Here is a 22,706-nt window from a genome sequence, read left to right on the forward strand (position 1 = left end):
GTTCTTTTTTTTTTTTAAAAGCATTGCACTGTACACAAGGCTGATGACGTTTTACAACCTTCTTTCTAAAATCTCCTTTTTTTTTCTTGTTTTTTTTTTAAAAACACCCAAAAAGCAGACGACGTGGACGCTCCGGCGCGCCGGCGGACACGACCCCTTCACTGCCACGGAGATGCAGGGAAATCATAGGACCCTGGAGTTTTACTAGTACATAGAGAGGGAGAGGGGGGTGGAGGGGGAGTATTACAAATACTAATCGTCAGCCATGTTGGATTTCTTAAGTGGGTTTTTTTGGTGTTTTTTTTTTTTTAACCACCCAAGCTACGGTCTCTGCGGCCGATGACTGTACACCATTAACGGACATGCAACTGAGCAGAGCCTCGAACGGTTCGAGCGGGTCGGCGGCTTTATGAATCACACGAGCCTGAACGCTACACGCTGAAAATAAAAATTAAAAAAAAAAAACATCGGGGTTTCCTAACCTTTTTCAGAAAGTACGTTCCTCTCCGAATCTGAGCCGCGACAACGTTGCACTCGACACCTCCGATCAAACAGCACAAGCCTCCCGGGAAATAAACGCTGAATCTCCCAGCGAACGCGACGAAGCCGACCGCTCAAAGCCCACTTGAAAGGTCGAAAGCGATTCATCGACAGTAAAAGTTGTGCCCGACGATCGACGGGGCGATCGGGAGTCCTTTCGCCTCGACGGTCGACTCCGAACCTACGTTCGATTCGACTCTTGCGTTCGAATCCCGAACTCGAAGCGTCGCCGACTCGCGATGCCAAATCGAAGCGATCAAGCAAAGTAACCGACGGCGGGAAAGTTGGTTCAAAGCAAAAGAAAAAAAACTTAAAAAGAGTCGTACACGCAAGTTTAAAAGAAAAAGGTTCGTCTACGAGCGGACGCTACGAGGAATAAATTTGTGGGTCGAATCTCGACAGATGTGCGAACGATTCCAGCTGTGTTACCGCTACGAAATCAAACGGCTAGAAACGTCCCGAGGACTCCCAAAACCTTCCGGCCATTTCTTCCGCCTTTTGAAAATCGAGCTGTTCACGAATGAAAATGCGCGTCGGGCAGCTCCTCCCGATTGGCAAAGTCACATTTCTGTTTGCTTTGATTTGAGCTTCAATGAAACCTCGATGATTTGTATAATATTAAAGTTTATTTGAGGTGGTTTTGCCCTGATGTGATGTCTTCTACAGCAGAGGTGCCGAGTGCACGAGTCGAGTAGCAAAACAAACAAAAAAACAACAACAAAAAAAAGACACAGGGCTGTTCCTTTAAGTGTTCATCTCGACCGTCGTGAACGTGGTTTGGAAAAAAATCAAAAAAAAAAAAAAAAAAATCAAGGCATTTCCCACACGCCGTTTTAATCCGTCAGCAGACACACACCGGGAAAAAAAAAAAAAAAAGAAAGACGTTTTGAACGGTCTTCTTGACACAAACATGTGATGTCATGTTACCGTGGAAACAGAGAAAGAGGTGGATGATAAATTAACCGCATTGACGTCGCACCGAGATAATAACTGTGCAGTTTTTCATGTGTGTATAATACAGTGGTCATCTTTGAACCTCGCTAGCACTACACGTCGCTATAGTACTTCTTTTTCTGTGTACGAGCTAATCCAATGACAGGGGGAAAAAAAAAAAAAAAAAAAAAAAAAAAACCAACTACAAAATAAACATGGAATGGAAATTTCAACAGTAGCAAACAGAAAAAAGAAGAAGAAAAAAAAAAAAAAAAAAAAAAAAACATTCAGCTTTATTGACATTTTAGAATATTCTACACCTCGCAGGGCGTCGTAAAGAGAGAGCGATACCAATACTTCAACGTGGACCAAATTAACGTCGGACACACGGCCTAAAATGAGAGTCCACAGTGTTAACCCACCCACCCACCCCCCCCCCCCTTCCGCCCCCCCCCCCCCCCTCCGAGATACCCTGACAGCTCCCCTCTGTATGTGAATGTTTGGGGATGTTCGGAGGGTTCTATCACCGGAGGACAGCGAGGGGGGTGGCGGGGTTGGGGTGGAGGGGGGGACAGGGAGAGGGGGGGGGGGCTTAAGAAGCTGTAGGGTTGGTAAGAAGATGACGCAGAAGGTACCCGCAGATGTCAAGGAGTCTCCCAGCAGTATTGGGGGGGAGGGGAGGAAGAGAGATTTGTTCGGGGGGGGGAGTGGGCATTCGCAGAACGCTGACTAGAAGGTCTTCCTGTGGATGGCACGTGCTCTGTCTTCTTCATATTCCCGCTTCGACACCCACATCTTCTTGAAGGTGTCCAACGACGCCAAGATGGAGCCACTGAGAGACACAGAACAAGATTTACTAACGACATCCAGGGCGCTCTGAGAAGAAGTGACGGCGCTCTCGAACGCACCCTCCCCGCGGGAGTCGTGGAATTTCAACAGTTTCGAGACTTCTTTTACAAACCAGAGCGGTGACCAGGTGGGAGGGGGGTGGGGTAAAGGACGTGGCATAGAAGTCCCGCCCCCTCGCCCCGCCCCAAACGCCCGACCACGCCCCCTTTAAACTTCAGGAAGCCCAGCAACTCCTCCTGACGTGAACTGATTGTGTCAGCCTGCTGTGGAGGGGCGGGGCAGGAGGCGGGGCTTCGACGCCAGGTCTCCACCCCCTGGTTACTTCTGCTCACACTCCGGATGCAAAAGACGGCAGCCAACATTTCTAAATCTGGCTCTTTACTCACCAACCGCACAACAAACTCGACACACTAATTTCTCTCCGTACATAATCAGCACTGAACTTTGAACTCTGAACTTTGAACTCTGAACTCTTACCCGATCCATGTGGAGTAGAGCCGCTCCTGGGGAGCAGAGATCTGCAAAGAAAAAACAGCCACCAAAGGTCACAAATATTATATAGATTTAGATATTTTTTTTTATATATATACTTGTGCTGATCATATTCATATTTTTAGGTTCCTGTGGATATTTACAGACTCGCGTGCACATATCTAAAGATTTAGGTGCACATATTGACAGATTTTGTTTTAGCACCTATTTACAGCTTTGTGCGCCCATATTACCGAACCCACCTTGATCTTGACGTCTTTGGGTGCGAGCTTCTTGACTTCAGTTAGTAGTCGTTCCCCGAAGCCTGAGAGAAAACGCGGCGATTTAAATATCGAATATTCAAAAGGTTGGACGTGGACGCGACCAGGCGGCCGGACGTCTCCACCGACCTTTGATCAGCGTCGACCCTCCGCACAGGACGATGGTGGAGAACAGCGTGCGTCGCAGGTCCATGTCGGACTTCTGGATGGCGTAGGCCAGAACCTCGTGGATCCCCGAGCTCTCGTCTCCGATCAGGTCGGGTCTGAACAGCAGCTCCGGGGCGCGGAACCGGGCCGGGCCGATCTGGGAGAAGCGACATGGGAGGGGAGGGGAGGGGGAACCGGTAGTTTGGTTATCGGGGTGGAAAGGAGTTGTTTTTTTTATATATATTTTTTATATATATATATATATTCCGACGCGCGCTTCTTCCGGACTCACATTTAAAGTGCTTCCGTCGGGGAGGACGTACTGGGCCTTCTCCGTTTCTAGAGTCTCGTCCTTCTGAGGGTTGAGCGACAGGTAACAGGCTCTCTGCGGAGGAAAAGGGAAGAGAGCGTCGGGTCATCGGGCGCCATGGACGAGCGACGCTCTTTTTTTTTTTTTTCTTCCTCGCGGGCGTCCGGTCCCGCCTCGCGCCTCACCTCTTTGACGGTGCGGACGACCTCGAACTCGGCGGACGTGTTGAAGTTGTAGCCCTCCTTGCGCAGCAGCAGGCGGAGGTACCGCGAGACGTCCCGGCCCGCGATGTCCACCCGCATGATGGAGTGCGGGATGGCGAAGCCCTCGTAGATGGGCACGACGTGGGTGACGCCGTCGCCGGAGTCCAGCACGACGCCGGTGGTGCGGCCCGTGGCGTACCTGCGCCGGACAAATGTTTGTTTTTTTTAGTTTTTTTAAAAAATAACAATCAAAAAGGTCGGAAACGTCGTCTCCGATTCGCAAAGTGCGGACGCTGCGGGATGTGCAGCTTCATCTTTTGGGCTTATCATTATAATTATTATTATTATTATTAGGTTAGGTTAGGTAGTTACTTTATTAATCCCCGAGGGGACATTTTTTTTCGCTACAGCAGCATACAGAATTACTATCTTGTTCTCGGAGGGTTGAACATGTCTTTCATATGACAGCATAGTCTGCAGATATCAGAGCGCAGATGCTGCGACGTCGCCCTCTGCAGGCAGACGGCGGGAACCACAGAGGCAGTTGAGAAAAAGCTGTCCCGTGTTGTCCGTTTTATCTTTTATGTTTTGGAATTTGTGTCTTAATTTTTCGCCGGCTGCACCTCTAGACTTTACATCTCCCTCATTTGACTCCATCTGATTTGTGACTTTATCCGATTGGAGATCAAACGATTTTTTTTTTTTTTATTATTATTGATGCCGACCTACATGTTAAGTCTGCATGAGACCCAGGAGGAGCCGAACTGACAACGCCACCCTGCAGAGGCTGTGAGTGAAGGTCCCGTGTTTGAGGCTTCACCGCCATCTTGTGTATAAATAATATAACTGCTCTGACTCCTGTAGGAAACATTGATTTTGATGTCCTGCACTGAGCAGCTCGGAACAATTTTTTTTTTTTTTTTTTGTAAATATGTTGTCAAATCGTCAAAGCGCGAGTCAGCAGAGACGTGATGACGAAGTGCATGCTGGGTAAGAATTCATCAAACGACTGCTGTGACGGACGGGGGTTTTCTTACAAGCTGAGCACGGCCTGCATGGAGATGAAGAGCGCGGGAACGTTGAAGGTCTCGAAGAACACCTCGGCGGCCTTCTCCCGGTTCTTGCTGGGGTTGAGGGGAGCCTCGGTCAGCAGCACGGGATGCTGGGAAGGGGAAAAACCAGAAGGTGAGAGGGGGGGTTAAGGGTTGTTAAACGGGCTGCCGCTGCGACGCCGCGAGAGGCGAAAGCGGCGTCGCGAGGGAAGCTGCGGACGAGCTCACCTCCTCCGAGAAGGTCTGCAGCTGCTCCTTGGAGTAGACGTACTGCCAGATCCGCTCCATGTCGTTCCAGTCCTTCACGATGCCGTGCTCCATGGGGTACCGCACCGACAGCAGGCCGCGGTGCTCCTGAGACACGCACACGGAACGCGTTGTTATTGTTCCACCCAACCCGGAGAGAGACGGGATGTTGGGAGTCACATGCTTCAAAAAGAACACTGAACACACAGCAGCCCAGTGTGGAGGGGAAAAAAGAACTCATGACACGAGTGATCGCCGGAGGACTCGGGAGAGGAAGGAGGTCATGTGACCTGAAGAGAACCGAAGAGAGCTGATGAGAACCGATGAGAACTGAAGAGAACCGAGCTCTGAGGAATAAAAACCCGGCAGCTTCTGTTCAGTACGGGTTCCAGCAGGTTCCTTCGTCTGACCTGTTGTTCTGCCTTTAATAACAAGATCCTCACGGTTTTTTGTTTTTTTTTACGTTCTGCATCTATCGGGAACGTTCTGCGTCTTTTCGGAACGTTTTACATCTTTTGAGAACGTTCTTCATCTTTTAAGAACGTTTTACACCTTTAAGGAACGTTCTATGTATTAAGAACGTTCTACATTTTTTAGGAACGTTCTACGTCTTCTAGGAACATTTTACACCTTTAAGGAACGTTCTACGTCTTTTAAGAACGTTTTACACCTTTAAGGAACGTTCTACGTCTTTTAAGAACGTTTTACGTCTTTTAGGAACATTCGACATCTTTTAGGAAAATTCAGCATCTGTCAGTAACGTTCTCTGATGTCAGTGCGTCTTGTACAAAACAGGTTTGTCTACATCTGTTCTCCGTCTGGAGAAACCTGGCTGTTTTCATGGTCTCCACGGTAACCCACCCAGGAAACAGACGCTAATGCTAATACCAGCTGCTAACGCTGACTGGATTCCCCGAGGAGAGTCGACCTGTTGTGTCACCCGCAGAGCAGAGGGAAAACATTGACCTGCTGGGGACCAGAATAACGCCCGTAACCATGGTAACCGCGCACGGCGATGGAGACGGCTGCTGCTGCAGCACGGTGAGATGCTCGGGAGGTATAAAAATGAAAAACTGGGGCGATGCAGTTTAAACGGGCTGAGATGTACGGGGATGAAGAGGGTGTGCGGTACCTCGGCCTTGGGTCCGATGAAGAGGTCCCCCTCCAGGGCGCCCGCCATCACGCGCACGTGTTTGGGACGACCCACACTGCACACAAAAGGTCGCACGGTTAAAGACACACACACACACACACACACACACAAAGCACGGACACGTTTACTCACAATCTCCTTCCTTCTGTTCTACGTCAACTCTACGTCCCATAATAATCGGATGTTGTCTGCGTGAAACTGTCCCACAGATTCCTGACATTTTTTTAATTTTTTTTTTATTACACAAACAATCAGCAGATTAGCTGATACTAAAAGAAAAAAAAAAAGTCAGCAGGCACATCCTCCCCTGCAGAATAGAAGATATTTGTAAAGGAGGCGACGGATCACTTACTAGTTGGGGAAGCAGTATTTGGGGATCTGGTCACCTGCGAAACCAGCCTTGATGACCCCTGAACCCTGCGGAAGAGAGAGATACGGGTACAGTTGAGCTCGGCGCCACCGGGGAGGGGAGGCGGAGGGAGGGAGGGTGTTCTGGTGGAACGAGGGGTTCTGCTAACGCGACGGGGGTCATGAGACTTAAGCCCGAGGCCACCGGCAGTCACACACACACACACACACACACACACACACACACACACACACGCACACAGCGTCCTCCGTCTCGCGCTGCTTCAACAGACACTCCTCTGTGGGAGTCTGCTTCTGTTGCACTAGTTTCTCCTTTCTAACTCCAGCTCAACCAACCAAAGCAAGAACCCCCCCCCCCCAAAAAAAAAAAACACCGAGAGGAGGTTTCTTCACTCGCTAAAAAGGTCAGAAACCGAGTAATCTGAGCACGCTGCGATTCAGAAAACTTCCCGAGAAGATCCGGGAAATATCGATCTGCCGAACGTCGAAGCCTGAACGTCTACCGGTCCCGAAATCTCTTCGGGCGGCTCCGTCCTTCGGAGATTCGTCGGGCGTTTTCAAACCTGAAAGTCCGGATCGAGCTTCGTGTCCGAGTTCCCCCTTTTTTGTTTGTTTTGTTTTTAGACATTTGATCCGGTTTTGTTTTGGTTCCACGTTGCTTTTTTTTTTTTCCCGTGAGCTCACCGAAGGACTTTGGCGCGACGTCCCCTTTACCTCGTCTTCTCCAGGTTCTTTTGCTCCTTCTACTGTTTGGTGACAGATTGATACGCGGCCTCAACTTCCCGTCATCGATCCAAAAGTCTAAAACCCAAATCGGGAAAATGTTTCCACTGCTTACAAACGAATCGAATTACGCTTCCAGCTTGATCCGGACCGGCGTCGCCTCGTTGAGTCGGGCCGATCGTGGTCCGAGGCTCCTTCGACACCTCATATTTACCTTTTCAAGGGGGGTAAAAGTACGACTCGGGGAAAGCGCAGGAAGCCGGTAGCGAGAACTGAGATCCTTGAAAAGCTTCTGGCACCTCAGCTCGGAAACGAAAACACAAGACGTCACTCTGACTTCTGCGACTTCTATCAGCCGTTTCAGCCGCGGAGCCGCTTCAAACGTTTTACTGTCGTTTCACAACACGCCTCACTAATAAACCCGACGGTTGGTTTTGTTTTGTTGTTTGTTTTAAAGGTCTGTAACAAAACAATTTGTTCGATTCATTGTGTTAAAATGTCAGTTTCGTCTAAACCAGCTGTCCGACGTGCAAAAAATATTCCATTTTCATGGACATTCACGATAAGTTGATTCGTTGTTTTCTTGTTGGTCACCGCGGTAACGCCTGTGCAAGTACAAGGGCTGGGCGATAAGGATGTAATCAAACATCAGGAAAGGTTTGACCGGATGCATTTGCAACTATATCGTCGGGATGACTTCTGGTGCTTCCCACAAAAACATTAACATGAGGATTTTTTTTTTTTGATGAATAATTATCAGTAATGCAGACTAATAACAGAAACAGCTGGAATCGCATCGTTTTTACTGTCACGCAGCTTTTTAACGGCAGGAAAACACAACACTTATTTCATATCACGATATCTAAGTCCCATATCACGATATGATTTAAAATATCGATAAGTCGCCCCCCCCCCCCAGCCCTGGTCCCGGATGAGTTTTCTGTTCTGATCGATCAGCCGACTTGCAGTTCCAGCGGGTCACCACTGAAGCCAAACACCTGTTTTAAATACAGTTTAATTACATTAATGACAGATTAAAACCATTTGCAGCTGATGTTATTGGGGGGGGGGGGGTCTGATTGTTTGGACTCCTTCTCCCTGTCACGCTAACATCCGCTGTTTTGTGCTCCGTCCCGGAGGAAGCTACCGGCTCGGGATCACCCGGCTTGACAGGCTCTCAACCCGCCCCGGGACGGGTGTTTAGAAACACGGTGCAGGAACCTGCCGACATTTAGGAGCCGGAGATCAGCTGGCTCGGTCAGTGCGGGTAAGCTAGCTACAGCTTTAGCTAGCGTAGCTCGCCCCCCGGGTCCGCGTTGGACCCCCCCTCCACCCCCTCCACAGCTACCGAAAACACCCGGAGCGGTGCCGGAGGGAGGTGGGGGTCGTTACAGGGCGGAAACACCACCGGCGAAGTAACGGTGGCGGTTGCTGCACATTGGACGCGGCGGCCCGCCGGCGATATCGTTAGCTTTGACACAATGGTGAAAACGGAGCTAACGGTTAGCCCGGCTCGCGGGCCTCCGGGTTTTGGGTGTGGATCAGTGACGTCATCATACTTACGTTATCGATCACAACCGGCTGGTTGGCTAAAATGTCATAGGACTCCATGGCGAGCTGCGTGTTTCAGATGCGTTTCTATCTGTCCGCGTGAGTCTTCGTCCCCGCTCGGTGTTTTAAGCATGTAAAAAGATGAACCGCTCCGTCACTCCGCTCTCCGCCTCGTCGACGCCGCCGCTCCTCTGTGCCGCTTTGCCGCGGAGGTTTTGGCCCCGCCTCCCCGTCGCAACGGCCACATCACCGGGAGCGTCCCGGTTGACGGACGGGACGCGCAAGCCAATCACGTTAAAGACTGCTCTGACTTGACGGGGGAGACGACCAATCGGGGTGTTTAACAAGAACGGGCCGTGCGTTTTGTTTGCTGTCAACGGGCAGTAACAAGCGCTAAAAAAAATAAAAATTAAAAAAAAAAAAAATCTGTGAAAACAACAGCAGCTTTTGTTTGTCAGAATATATATTTTTTTAACTGATTTATTCTTATCTACTGGGAAAATACAAACAAGAGATACCTTTTAATGCTTTTATAAATGCAAGCATTATTACGTTTTGAAGTTGTGGCAGTTCAATGTAATTATTTTCTAAAACATAAGTATGTTTACACCTACAACCAGTTCGAGTATTTATATATCAATAAGTCATTAACAAGTTATTATTATAACGACTTTAAATCACCAATTCTGTATTAATAAATGTTATTTTACAGAAACGTTATTAATAGATAGTCTAGTCACCAGGTATGCTTGCCTTAATATCAATAATTAATTAATAGTGAATAGAAAGTATAGTGTGAGGTATTTTATAGAGATTGCTGTCACTGTAATGCTGATTTGGTAAACAGTGTAAGTATCCAGGACTTTTATTGTGAAAAGTAGAAAACGGAAAAACCGGTTCTGGATGCGCTACGGTTGTCAGTGGGCTAAAAGAGTTTTTAGCTGGTTCACAATGAGGCAGCGTATTGTTATTTTATTGTCCTCACAAGCATTAGACATGAATAACTTTCGGCTACAATAGCAAATATGGAAATACTCAAGTGAAGCAGGACTTCGAAACAACTGAAGTACCGCATTTGAGTAAAACTAAATATGTTCTGCTTCGTATTTTCACCCTAAAATTGCATATTTCCGACGTTTCCCACAGACGTTGAATGTAGCAAAAACCGTCACAGCTACTGACCAATCAGAAAGCAGATAAAAGCCAAAGTAGGCGGGTCTTTTCCACCTGCCGACAGAGTCAAAACACAATCGGAAGAACAAAGTACAGGCTCGGATTTAATAGTAAAAACATTATATATATATATATTTATGATCCAGGTAGGTGGTTTTCTTATACGTTAATGTCACACAGCCATTTGATAAACTGACATTCAGCGAGGTCGGCGTTATTACGTGTTAACCTTGTTTGTACTCAACCAGCCTAATGGCTAAAGTTCTGTTAGCCCCGGAGCTAACCATTGGTTTCTCTGAAAATAAATCAACAACTACTGATTTAAAAAAAAAAAACAAGAGTTTAAAGACACGCACATTTTTTTTTTCTGAGCGTGTGTCTTCAATCTTCAAAAGACTCGTCTAATCACCAGGATGAAAAAAAAACAACGAGTTTACTAAAGGGGAAAAGATTTTTTTAAAGTTGGGTTTCTGTTTCGGGAACCAAAACAAAGATGGCTGCTGTCTTGCTACTTCTGAAAAGTTCATCTTGGAAAGAGGTTTAAAAACGTGGGGTTTTTTTTTTCGTGCAGAGGACAGTTTTTTATTTATTTTTTTATTTCATCCAGGTGTGTCGGAGAAGTCCTTTTTAAATGATACAGGGAATGCTGTCAGGGCAGTGGTTTGTATTGCTGAACGGCGTCGGATCGTTGAGTGTTATTAAACTGCAGTGATTTAGCTCTGACCGGATGAAGCTGAAGCTCGGCTGTTGGCAGGAGAGGTCAGAGGTCAGAGCAAGGTGACATCAGTCTGAGGAGCGTCTGGGTTGCAAAACAACCAAATGAAACTCAAGTTACATCAAGAGACGCTGAATTTAGAAGAGCTTTCACGTTCATTTTCTGTTCATTTATTGTTTTTAAATGAGGTTCCGGGTTGAATTTATGTCCAGAAGAGTTTCAGTGTTCGTTTTCTGCTTTTAGACAAGTTCTTGTATTGGTTTTCCCATTTTCAAATGAGTTTTTGTTTTGATTTTCCGTTTTTAAGAGAGTTCTTGTGTTAAATTGATCTTATTAGACAAGTTCTCGTCTTAATTTCCTGTTTTTAGATGAGTTCTTGTCTCAATTTTCTGTGTTTAAAAAATCTTATCAGAACACTTTTGCTATCGCTCTGTTTGTAGTAAATCTGCTGAGTTGCAGACTTTGAACCTGAAATGATTTGTCTGGGGACAGTTTAGTGCATCATATTAATAAGTCCTCAGGCGGTCAGTCGGAGTAAGTCTCTCCTTTTTAAGGTCAAAACTTTCAGCTCTGGTTTGCTGCAGGTTTTAGTATTATGTTCGGTTAAACTCTCCACTATGACTGTAAACTGTGTGTGTGTGTGTGTATATTATATATGTATACATATATATCAGTGTGTAAATGTTTGTCTCACAGGGAACTTCCTGCGGTCTGATCTGATGGGTTCAACATCTGGGAGAGCACATCTGTAGCATCATGGCCCTCGCTGAGGAGCAACCGGAGAAGTAAGACGACCGGCGGCAACTCACACACACACCGAGACACACACAAAAACATGTAAAATATATTTACATGTTTAAACTGCAGGACAAATAGAGTTACTGTAGAGAACTAACGTTTCTCTCCCTCCCTCCCCTCCCACCCCACCCCCGCCCCCACTCCTTGTGCAGACACTGCTGGGTGTGTTTCGCCACGGAGCGGGACGACCATGGCGCCGAGTGGGTGAGTCCCTGCAGGTGCAAAGGCTGCACCAAGTGGATCCACCAGTCGTGTCTGCAGCGCTGGCTGGACGAGAAGCAGAAGGGCAACGGCGGCGGAGCTGTCAGCTGCCCGCAGTGCGGCACCGAGTACCACATCGTCTTCCCCAAGATGGGTGAGCGGAGGTTCCACGAAACGCCTCCGAACACGACCTTGACGTCGAGGAGCGATTTAAAAATTAAAAAGAAATAAGTCTAATCAATTAAAAAAATGTTTACATAGAATCTTAGTCTGGAACAAGAATACTGGGGGAGTGGGGGAAGACTATTGGTTTGGTTGGACCTGCTTCATCATCCTCCTCCTTCGTCATCCCTGGCCCTGTTTTCCTTCCGTCAGGGCCGTTGGTGTACTTCCTGCAGCAGGTGGACCGAGCCCTGTCCCGGGCGAGTCCCTTCGCCGCTATCGGCGTCGTCGTCGGGACAGTTTACTGGTCGGCGGTGACGTACGGAGCTGTGACGGTCATGCAGGTCCGACGCCCTTAAACATGTAACGGTAGAGAGAGAGAGAGACAGAGAGAGAGAGAGAGAGCGAGCGAGCGTCTCCTCCTCACGTCTTGTTCTTCACCCCCTCCCCCTCGTCTCCCCCGCAGATCGTCGGCCATAAGAAGGGCCTGTACGTGATGGAGCGGGCCGACCCCCTGTTCCTGCTCATGGGCCTGCCCACCATCCCTGTGGTGCTGGTGCTGGGGAAGATGATCCGCTGGGAGGACTGCGTCGTCAGGCTGTGGCAGAGATTCGCCTACAAGCGCGCGCTGCCTCCAGGTAACCGCCAGAGAGGATTTTTTTTTTTTAATTTTTTTTTTTTATAAATATGAACTGAGGCCACAAACTGCGGCATCCTGCCGGCTGCGGCGGCTCATGGTTAATCGAGTGTTTTTTCCGTCAGGTTCCAGCCGGTACCTCCCTCGGGTCGGCGCCGACGGGCCCGGCGCCGGAGACCACCTCTCGGTGTCCAGGACTCTGTGCGGCGCGCTCGTCTTCCCGTCCATCGCCGGCCTGGTAGGACGGCTGATGTTCAGACGGGTGTCCTCCAATCTGCAGCGCACGATACTGGTGAGGGCGAGTTTGGTTTCACGTGGACGAAGTACAGAGATTATGGCGGTCGATATTTGGCATTTTTATGATTCTTTTATTTTTTTATTTTTTTACTCAATTGACAATAAAATGAATTAATGAAAAAAATGTGCTGTTGTGGCTCTGATGCAGCGTTCTCTCTGTGTGCCATCACCACTGTGTGTGTGCGCGGGTTGAGCAATGTCCCGCCCACAGCTTGATCTGATTGGTTGGACTGCACGATTAATGGCCAATCGCAGAGGACCAGAAGTTAAAAACAACCACAGTCCTCTATGCTAAAGTTTAAAAAAAAAGAAAAGAAAAAGAAAACACCACAATCATGTCATATTTGCTCTTTTTAAGAGTTTAATGACTTTAATAAAAGTTTGTCTCGCGTCGTAGCGACTCGTAGCCTCACGTCATGTTTGTGAGTTAAACGACACAAACTTTCAATTCTTTTTTTTCTTTTTTTTTTGTTCAGTCGTGTTTAGCTGAGGACGTGACGATAAAAATCAAGCATCAAAAATATAAAGATTACAGAAGAACCTTTTTATATTTGACCTGCAACACATTTTAGAATCATGTGTCAAACATAAGGCTCGTGCTTCAATAAACGATTTTTCTTTATTTTCTAAATAAATTGCAATATACTTTTATAAGATTACATAGTGGTGGCATTAGTGCATTTAAAGGCATTTGAATTCACGTTTTGGGTTTGTTTTTTTCCCAAATTGTGACACAAATGTTTTCACTTTTAGTGGAAATGTATATTGATTATTTATCTCCTCGATTAACAAAAATTGGCCCTAAATTTAAAAAAAAGAAATTCTCCTCCCGTCCCTCCCCTCCCGCCGTCCCCCCTGCAGGGCGGCATCGCGTTCCTGCTGATGAAGGGTGTGCTGAAGGTGTACTTCAAACAGCAGCAGTACATCCTCCAGGTCAACAGACAAATCCTGAACTACCCGGAGAGGAACGGAGACGGACAGACGGACGGCGGCGATGGTGGCGATGGCGGCGATGATGACGATGACGACACGGAGGACAGTGGCAACGAGTGATGAACTTTTTGTTTTTGTTTTATTTTTTAACTTAAACTCAGAGCAGAGCGAAGGTGGGTGCTGAGGAAGAGGAGAAGGGGGAGGGGGGATGGGGGTCTGTTTCAGAGTGGTAGAAAGCTGCTAGCTGTATGTGCCTTAATTAGTCTTCACCGGATCCCGGGCCATAGATGACCTCCGTCTCTGGACTCTCACACAAACACTGAAAGACGTTTATTAAACCGGATTTGCTGCTTTCTATATATTTTTTTTTTTTAACAAACAAAAAAAACCAAAATAAACAAACGTAATATTTTATTTTCCCCATTAAAACACTGAAGATACACATTTAAAGAGGGTTTTTTTTATTTTTATTTTATTATGTATAAATAAATAAATGATGTCCCCTGATTTAAAGATGATGTTTTAATCTCTAAAACAACCCGAGTCGCTTCTGACGGACACGAGCCAGCTGACCACGTCCATCCCGAACCGTCGTGGTCTTCCTCAGACGAAGTCACGTGACTCTCCCTGCAAACTGACGAAGGAAGCACAGCTCTCTCTGATCCCGGTACCAGGAAGAGACTCGTAGTTCTATTTCACACACGCGGACCTCTTTATTGTTGCACTTCTGCTTCTTCTGCTCCTTTTGATGTGCAGAACACGGATGTATTGATATTTTCTGAGAGGTATTCATTAGGAGAAACATTTTGGGGATTTACTGCTGGAATGAAATCAAGAAAACGTGCAGTTATTACATTTATTTAGAAAGAAGAATAATTCCTGGATCAAATGAGGGGTCAAGAAATCTGTTTTTGTTGGATCTAAATTCTGTTAAATGAACATTTTCCGGGACTTTAAAAGCGCTGTTATAAATTCAAATCATCTGTGACTCCCAAGAATTCAGGAAATATGTAGACTGAATGTTTCAATTTTATATCACTGTGTGTGGGCTTTTTGTTTTATTAAAAGGTTTTAAATTTGAACAGATTATTTTTGTTGTTTATCAGTGGTGGAAGGAGTACTCAGAAGTATAAAAGTATAAGCATATGACCAAAAGTAGGAAAACATTTTTTATTATAATTTATACAACACAAGTTTGGGGCTAGTTTTAATGACTTTTGTAGTTTCTTAATTACCACTGAGGATCAGTGTTGTATGTTTTAACCTGGGTTTTCTAACTATTATATGACGGGATTATTAATCTGCAAAGAAACTCAAATGATCAAATGAATGTAGTTGAGTAATGACTAGAGGAAAAAAATTGAAATACTCAAGTAAAACACCTGGAGATGGTTGTACTGTAACATTTGTCTCCTTATGTATCATTTAATTTTAAATTGAATGGAAAATAGAAATATTAAAATGATACAAATTTAATTATATTTAGATATATTATATCAAATAATTACGAAGTAATAATAAAACTCATATCCAGTGATTCTTCACCGGTATGTGCAGGCCCCGCCCACCTCCTTTACTGATTGGCTGTTGCGTTCGAGTCTAAAGCGCTGATTGGCTACTTCCGCTCCTCTGGGTGTTTGAGTGGAGCCAGAACAAGAGGCAGGAAAAGCGATTGTTGTGGCCGAAGAATAAAACGACTTTGATGGGTAAAAGTCCGCGGAGGCGAGGTTGACCTTATTTCTTTTTGCCATGAGAAGAGTCACACTGTTTGTCAACGGAACGTCCACAAATGGGAAGGTAAAGGGTGGAAAATAATACCGGGAAACAGGCGTTTCTGATTCCGTCCACAGACTTGTTATTCTTGCTAAACAAAATGGCCAGTTTTTTTTTTTGTTTTTTTTTGCTGCCGCCAGCTGGTGTTTGAAGATGAAGTCCGACATGTTGTTTAATAACCGCGGGTCCGTGTGTGTGTTTGTGTGCGTTGTCGTCGGTGTTGTCGCACAGGTGGTGGCCGTGTACGGCTCTCTGGAGGATTTACTGAGCGTGGCCGGTTCAAAACTGGGAATAAGAGCCTCTAGTGTTTACAACGGGAACGGCGGCCTCATTGACGACATCACGCTGATCAGGTGAGACACTTCCGGTTACAGAAGGGAGGCGTGGGGGGGGGGGGAGGAGGGGAGATAGCTGACCGCAGGTACGAAATGTCCTCAGTCTGCAGGAGGAATTACATTTAGGCTTTAATTTAGTTTACGAAGGTCTGAAATGTCTCGGATACCCGGATGTAGGCAGGTATTACATGTTTAACCTATGGAGGACAAAAGAGGACAAAATATTCACTTCTGTATCTACATATTTGTTATTATTGTTATAATTTACACTATTTCTATATATTTTCTTTTATTTCTGAATGCTTTTTAAAAGTTCTTTACAATATTTCTTTGTTTTCTGTTATTTCTGTATTTTCATATTTGTGTATTCATGTATTTTGTTTACTTATTTCTGTATTTCTATTTTTACTTACTCTTGTTTTCCTCTGTTTTAGTTCTGTATCTCCACATTTATTTGCAGCATTTCTTCATATATTTCTTGTGTGTTTATTCCGGTATTCCCACATTCATTTCTTCATGCATTTCTTTTGTCCGTTTTTGTATTTCGACTTTTATTTACTTATGTTTATGTAGCTTTCTAAAGCCTGTGTGTCTCTGTGTCTGCAGAGACGATGATGTGCTGTATATATCGGACGGAGATTCATTTGAAGGTGAGTAACTGGAATTATAATCAGCATATGACACTTAAAAAAAAGAAAAGAAAAAAAAGGCTGCAAACTCTGCTGATGGGCTTTTTGATATCTCTCGGTGAAACATCAGCGTCCTTCACCTCCTTTGTTTGTTGTCAGTTTTCTTTGATTGTACGTTAGTTATCTCTATTTATGTGCAGATCCTCAGGAAGACCTCGGAGGTCCCGACCAGTGCCAGACTCACACTGACTGGCTGACGCTCAACGTTGGCGGACGCTGCTTCACCACCACCAGGTAAATATGGCTCCTGTGCATTTGTACAAGTCTTAAAACGGTCAAATGGAGAGGGCAGTGTTGTAATTTCCAGTTTGACCTCATGGTGGGAGTGTTGTCTAACTGTTCTGTCAAACACAGTGATACAGAAGTGTGTCTGTCTGGTTTATTGTTGCAGTAAAATGATGCTGCAGCACCTGGGCGGCAGGTTTAGGGCAGAACAGCATTTCCTTTGAAATTGGAGGGTTTCCATGACAACAACTCTGCAGATAAAAATGAAACTGATGCTGCTGGGGAGGAAGAGTTTGTTCTTGTACTTACCTGACTTATACTTATCCAGTTAGAATTTTTTTTTTTTTTTTTTTTTTTTTTAAAGGTTACGTGCAACGTGATTTTTAATATTTGACTTGATCTACCTGTTACGAGTGTGTAATAACGAATGCGTTTGTGTGTTTGCTCAGGAGCACTCTGGTCAGCAAACAGCCTGAGAGCATGCTGGCCCACATGTTCAGAGAGAAAGGTGAGCAACGTTTAATGTTGAAGAGAAATACTTCATCTTTTATTGTGCTTTCGTTAAACGATGCCTGTCGTTGAGCCAGATGTTTGGGGGAACAAGCAGGACACACATGGAGCCTACCTGATCGATCGCAGTCCGGACTACTTCGAACCCATTCTGAATTACCTGAGACACGGACAGCTCATCATCAACGAGGGCATCAACCCTCTGGGTAACGGACGCACTCGCAAACACGAGAATAAATCACCAAAGAGCAGCTCTCTGACCTTCATCGTTTCCACTGCAGGTGTGCTGGAAGAAGCTCGCTTCTTCGGTATCGAGCAGCTCGCCGAGCAGCTGGAGACCCTCATCAAGGTGAGTGAGTGAGTGAGTGAGTGAGTGAGTGAGTGAGTGAGTGAGTGAGTGAGTGAGTGAGTGAGTGAGTGAGTGAATGTGAAGCACGTATTCTGAAGAATGAGGTGTGTTTTCGGTGCTCACGGTTCGATCTCCACGTGTGTTTCTGCTGTCCAGTCGTCTCAGCCCCCCGATGATCATTCTCCTCTGAGCCGCAAGGAGTTCATCAGATTCCTGTTGGCCACGACCACAAAGTCAGAGCTCCGGTGTCAGGTAAACAAAAGTAAAACATAAATACCGTCGGGTAAACAAGAATAAAACATATTTACAGTCAGGTAAACAAAAATAAAACATAAATACCGTCGGGCAAACAAGAATAAAACATATTTACAGTCAGGTAAACAAAAATAGAACATAAATACCGTCGGGTAAACAAGAATAAAACATATTTACAGTCAGGTAAACAAAAATAAAACATAAATACCATCAGGTAAACAAGAATAAAACATTTACAGTCAGGTAAACAAAAATAAAATATATATACAGTCAGGTAAACAACTATAAAACATATATACAGTGAGGTACACAGCTATAAAACATACATAGTCAGGTAAACAACTATAAAACATATTTACAGTCAGGTAAGTAAAATATATACAGTCAAGTAAACAACTATAAAACATGTATACAGTCAGGTAAACCAACTTAAGTTGGGACGTTGTGCCAAACGTTTGTAAATCATGTAAAGCCATATTTAACTGTAAATAGACCAAAGACGACATATCAGATGTTAAAACTGAGAAATCTTTATTATTCTATGAAAAATCTATGCTCGTTTAAAAATTGATGGCAGCAACGCCTTTTTAAAAAAACTGGGACAGTGTCAACAAAAAGACTGGAAATGTTTACCGCTTAAAAAAAAATATCGGGTGGAACATCTCACAACTAATTAAATTACATGGCTGAAAAGCAACAGTGAATGGTCGTGATCTTCGGGGCCCTTCACTGCATTAATAACAGCCACAATTCTGGAGTGGAAATCACTGTATGGGCTCAGGAACACTTCTGAAAACCATTGTCGCTGCATCCGCAAATGCAGGTTAAAACGCTACCATGCAAAGAAGAAACCAAATATAAACATGATCCAGAACTTCTCCGGGTTCAAGCTCATTTGGAATGAGGTGAAGTGGAAAACTGTCCTGTGGTCTGATGAATACAAATTTAAGATTTTTTTTTTTTTTTTTTTAAATCGGGTGCGCCATGACCTCCGGGGCTAAAGAGGAGAAGGACCATCCAGCTTGTTTTCAGCGCACAATGCCAAGCCGCGTACCTTAAATAACTGCTCTTAATCGGTCAAATTGGAGAAGTCGCTCAAACAACTCGGGTCCGTTTGTGGTCTGTCAGGGTCTGAACTTCACCGGCACCGATCTGTCTCGTCTGGATCTGCGCTACATCAACTTTAAGATGGCCAACCTGAGAGGAGCTAACCTGACCCACGCTAATCTGAGCGGCGCCAACCTGGAGAGAGCTGACCTGTCCATGGCCTGCCTCGACGTGAGTCCCGCTTCTAATATCAGCATTTCATACCGGACTGGAGGGTGGACCGGGCAGCCCCCTGGTGGCCCTCTGCGGTATTACACTTCGAAGCACTTTTCAGACCCAGGCGTATCTTTTCAGAGCCATCTTTCCCGGGCCGTGACCCGGGACCTGTCTGAATCATCACAACCAGAGATTAACCGGTCCGTGTGTGTGTGTGTGTGTGTGTGTGTGTGCGCGCACGCTGTAGGCAGCCAACCTGCAGGGTGTGAAGATGCTGTGCACCAACGCTGAAGGAGCGTCGCTGAGAGGTTGCAACTTTGAGGATCCGTCTGGAATCAAAGCCAACCTGGAAGGTGAGGCAGCCGAACGCACTCGTTCTTCAGATGAGTCCCACAGCGCTCGATTTGATCGTGGACTCGTGTGTGTGTGTGTGTGTGTGTGTGTGTGTGTGTGTGTGTGTGTGTGTGTGTGTGTGTGTGTGTGTGTGTGTGTGTGTGTGTGTGTGTGTGTGTGTGTGTCATCAGGAGCCAACCTGAAGGGCGTGGACATGGAGGGAAGTCAGATGACGGGCATCAACCTGAGAGTCGCCACCCTGAAAAACGCCAAACTGAAGAACTGCAACCTGAGAGGAGCGACGCTGGCCGGGACCGACCTGGAAGTGAGAACACACACACACACACACACACACACACACACACACACACACACACACACACACACACACACACACACACACACACACACACACACACACACACACACACGAGTCCACGATCAAATCGAGCCTCCTCCTAAACTGCATGAAAACTAAAGACTCCGGTTGTCTCCCGTAGGCTGTGGGCAGGATATGGAAGCTCCCATTGGCTCGGCGAGGTGTCAATCAAATGGGCGGAGTGCAGACGGCCATTTTTATACCGGCGTATAAATAATTTTTTACTGCTAACTCACGTTATGACTGAGAATATGCGGAAAATTCTGAGCGTCTGTCGGGAAATTTAAAAAAAAGAAAAACGCTGCAATTGCGGTTCGTGTGTTTTCTGGATGTAATAAACGTGTTCGGGAGCAAATACTTTTCTGGACTGGATTTACAGAGCGGTACTGTCTCGACTTTTTGTGAATGGTTTTGTTAAGACCGCGAGTTACGGTTCAGGTTTCGTGTCGTTTTGTTTTCCAGAACTGCGACCTGTCGGGCTGCGACCTGCAGGAAGCGAACCTGAGAGGCTCCAACGTGAAGGGAGCCATCTTCGAGGAGATGCTGACCCCTCTGCACATGTCTCAGAGCGTTCGCTGAAGGGGGGGCCGGCGGTCGTCGTCGCGGCGCCTCCAACCGCAACGTACGCTCACGACGCAGACGAACGCCAAAATTTCTTTCACTTTAGTTTTTTTTTTTCCTTTGCTCTGATCCACCTAAAGCGTCGACGTGTTTTCTCACATCGGCCCGAAAGATCGCCGCGTTGAAATCTTCTTCTGTCGGTTTAAACTCGACCAAAACTCCACGATGAGATTCTGAATGTATTTTTTTTTTTTTTTTTCTTCTTTTTTGAGTTTGTATTAAAAATGCAGGTTTGTGATATTCATAAGCCTTTTTTAAAGGGACTGATTAGACTGGCTGAAATCGGGTCGTGTGAAAAGTCCGCGTGTTGCGCGCGGCAGATGGAGGTCGGCGCTTCACCGGTTTGAAGAAGCAGTCTGCTTTACGGAAGCTAAGCGAATGTGTTTCAGCGGTTCAACTGAACCTATTTCAGCCACCTAAAAAAAAAAAAAATGATCTACTCACAATATTTTCGCCGCTTTACCTCGCTGTCGGACGGCTCTTTCTCACAGGATTCTGAAGCCGTTCCGTTGCTTTCTTCAAAGGCACCAGAGTCCATTGACAAAAACAGTAATTTTACCTCACAGAGCTGCTATCCAATCGCTGCCTCCATCGGTTATTTTACTCGCGTTATTGTGTAACTTTGGTGGTGTTTTTAACTCGGGATGGGGAGCTCACACAAAAATACTGTTCAGCGCACTGGGTTAGTCATTCGAAGGCAGTTACCGCCACCTTTTATATGACAACCGGTATGGAATTAAATTTGTGTCATAAAATTCTAACAAAATTCTTAAAATGCGAAGCGAAAATAAGAAATAGAGGGAAAAAAATGAAACGAACTCGAGCAAAAGAAATCTTGTCTTAAAAGTAAAACTTGCAAACAAGTCGTGTTCAGTTGTGTATATGTCAATGATTGAACTGTTGTTCTTTATGCTTCGTGGTTTCGCTGCTTGACTTTTTGGTTTGCAGTTTTTTTTCAGTGACGTGTCTCCATTTTATTATGACACAAATCTAATTCCATATAACAGGCAAAAACAAGGGAAATAAGACAAGATCATGTAACCTTTTTTTTTTTGTTGCTTTTGTATAAAATAAAAACATCAATGCAAACAGATCTGAAGGTCGGGGAAGGTCATATTAACATATTTTTTTAACCCCCCCCCCCCCCCGTAAAACACTGAAACCAAGAAACCCATCCCCTGAAATCTGTTCAGTCGGATATCAGAACGAGCTTTACCTCCATCAGATTAGTTAAAGGATCATTCCTCTCATCTTGAACAACAGGTGCTTGTTTTGACATGTATTATTGTGCACATTTATATCTTCAGTATTTAAACAAACAAAACGTATAAAAGCGGAAAAGTTGTCTGTTTGGACCTGACGCTCGTTGCTTTTTTTTTTTTACAAGTAATGTTTAGTTTTCTTCTGCACCAACAGAAACATGTTTATTTTATTACACGTCTAGATCCTGCTGAATGTTTTAAGGTTTTGTATTCTGTGTGTCTTTATTCGCTGGTGTTTTAAATGTGAAACCGGGACGTGATGAACCGTCCCGAGTCCTTCCTGCTGTGCTTCAATAAAAGTATGTTTTCTTAAATTTTTCCCTCTTCTGATTTTCCTGATTTTTACAGAAGCAAATGAGATTTCTCATGTTTACCTCCTGATTCAGTTGTTTTGATCTACTTTGACATCACACACGGTATAAATGATGAAATTATGCTCGATTACGTCTTTAAAAATATTAACTTGCTGTTGGTTGTAATACCTCATCATCCCAGCGGAGGTCAGTGTTGGCTCATCTATCTGTGATGGGTTCACTTGTAAGTAAAAAAAAAAAAAAAAAAGGTTTAAAGAGTGAACCATTAATGTTGTTGAACATCTACTGAATTCAGTTTCCGAAAAGAAAGAAAGAAAAAAAAAGGTTACTGAATGTTTCTGTCTGATTTTAGCAAGAACTGTGAAAAATTCACACTGATGTTAGTTATTTTTTATTCTGTTTCTGCTGCTTAACGAGGTCGCATTTGATGAAAAATAGATTCTATAATTAAGAGTTGTTGTTAGAGCTGAGAAACTTCTCGCCAGAAAGTGTTTGGTATCGGCAATTACCTCAACGAACAATTTTCAAAATAGTAACAGAGTAAATTTTTTTGGGGCGTTCGGCTGAGATTCCCAAACTTTTCCGGCCCTGTACCACTGTGTAACAAACAGGAATTCTCAAGTACGACTTCCCGCTGAAGATGCTGCTATTTTT

General features: G+C 45.1%; 3 protein-coding genes across 4 annotated transcripts; 2 read left to right on the forward strand and 1 right to left on the reverse strand.

Annotated features, from left to right (window-relative positions):
* Nucleotides 1-1,147: 1,147 nt before the first annotated feature.
* On the reverse strand, nucleotides 1,148-9,042 carry actr1b (actin related protein 1B). Its single transcript, XM_069701024.1, has 11 exons — nucleotides 8,841-9,042; nucleotides 6,538-6,602; nucleotides 6,165-6,240; nucleotides 5,015-5,140; nucleotides 4,772-4,896; nucleotides 3,717-3,933; nucleotides 3,514-3,606; nucleotides 3,204-3,378; nucleotides 3,057-3,118; nucleotides 2,800-2,840; nucleotides 1,148-2,305 (listed from the first exon to the last, which is right to left on the reverse strand). The coding sequence occupies exons 1-11, from the start codon at nucleotides 8,886-8,888 to the stop codon at nucleotides 2,203-2,205; spliced, it is 1,131 nt and encodes a 376-aa protein (XP_069557125.1). The 5' UTR covers nucleotides 8,889-9,042; the 3' UTR covers nucleotides 1,148-2,202.
* Nucleotides 9,043-10,047: 1,005 nt separating this feature from the next.
* On the forward strand, nucleotides 10,048-14,826 carry marchf5l (membrane-associated ring finger (C3HC4) 5, like). Its single transcript, XM_069701037.1, has 7 exons — nucleotides 10,048-10,147; nucleotides 11,413-11,501; nucleotides 11,667-11,869; nucleotides 12,091-12,221; nucleotides 12,344-12,515; nucleotides 12,640-12,806; nucleotides 13,673-14,826. Exons 2-7 carry the CDS (start codon nucleotides 11,473-11,475, stop codon nucleotides 13,862-13,864), a joined length of 894 nt encoding a protein of 297 aa, XP_069557138.1. The 5' UTR covers nucleotides 10,048-10,147; nucleotides 11,413-11,472; the 3' UTR covers nucleotides 13,865-14,826.
* A 565-nt stretch (nucleotides 14,827-15,391) lies between these two features.
* On the forward strand, nucleotides 15,392-22,052 carry kctd9b (potassium channel tetramerization domain containing 9b). Of its 2 annotated transcripts, XM_069700983.1 has the most exons (12): nucleotides 15,392-15,541; nucleotides 15,749-15,870; nucleotides 16,459-16,502; nucleotides 16,682-16,775; nucleotides 17,216-17,274; nucleotides 17,354-17,482; nucleotides 17,558-17,625; nucleotides 17,782-17,877; nucleotides 19,009-19,158; nucleotides 19,391-19,496; nucleotides 19,668-19,801; nucleotides 20,318-22,052. In XM_069700983.1, exons 1-12 carry the CDS (start codon nucleotides 15,494-15,496, stop codon nucleotides 20,432-20,434), a joined length of 1,167 nt encoding a protein of 388 aa, XP_069557084.1. In that variant the 5' UTR covers nucleotides 15,392-15,493; the 3' UTR covers nucleotides 20,435-22,052. The 2 variants fall into 2 exon arrangements, with proteins under 2 accessions (XP_069557084.1, XP_069557085.1); XM_069700984.1 differs by lacking the exon at nucleotides 17,782-17,877.
* Nucleotides 22,053-22,706: the final 654 nt, after the last annotated feature.

Source organism: Brachyistius frenatus, unplaced genomic scaffold (assembly GCF_029030835.1).
Source record: "Brachyistius frenatus isolate BFR_SWC_R1_liver_20210118 unplaced genomic scaffold, ASM2903083v1 Contig_35, whole genome shotgun sequence".
Taxonomy (NCBI): domain Eukaryota; kingdom Metazoa; phylum Chordata; class Actinopteri; family Embiotocidae; genus Brachyistius; species Brachyistius frenatus.

Coding starts and splice junctions, on each gene's coding strand:
- actr1b (XM_069701024.1), bottom strand. CDS start 8,888: ATGGAGTCCTATGACATTTTAGCCAACCAGCCGGTTGTGATCGATAAC. Junction 6,603..8,840: donor AGCCGGTTGTGATCGATAAC/GTAAGTATGATG, acceptor TCTCTTCCGCAG/GGTTCAGGGGTCATCAAGGC. Junction 3,934..4,771: donor ATGCAGGCCGTGCTCAGCTT/GTAAGAAAACCC, acceptor TGTCCGGCGCAG/GTACGCCACGGGCCGCACCA.
- marchf5l (XM_069701037.1), top strand. CDS start 11,473: ATGGCCCTCGCTGAGGAGCAACCGGAGAA. Junction 11,502..11,666: donor GCTGAGGAGCAACCGGAGAA/GTAAGACGACCG, acceptor CTCCTTGTGCAG/ACACTGCTGGGTGTGTTTCG. Junction 12,222..12,343: donor GAGCTGTGACGGTCATGCAG/GTCCGACGCCCT, acceptor TCTCCCCCGCAG/ATCGTCGGCCATAAGAAGGG.
- kctd9b (XM_069700983.1), top strand. CDS start 15,494: ATGAGAAGAGTCACACTGTTTGTCAACGGAACGTCCACAAATGGGAAG. Junction 17,483..17,557: donor CGAGGGCATCAACCCTCTGG/GTAACGGACGCA, acceptor TTTCCACTGCAG/GTGTGCTGGAAGAAGCTCGC. Junction 19,497..19,667: donor AATCAAAGCCAACCTGGAAG/GTGAGGCAGCCG, acceptor GTGTGTCATCAG/GAGCCAACCTGAAGGGCGTG.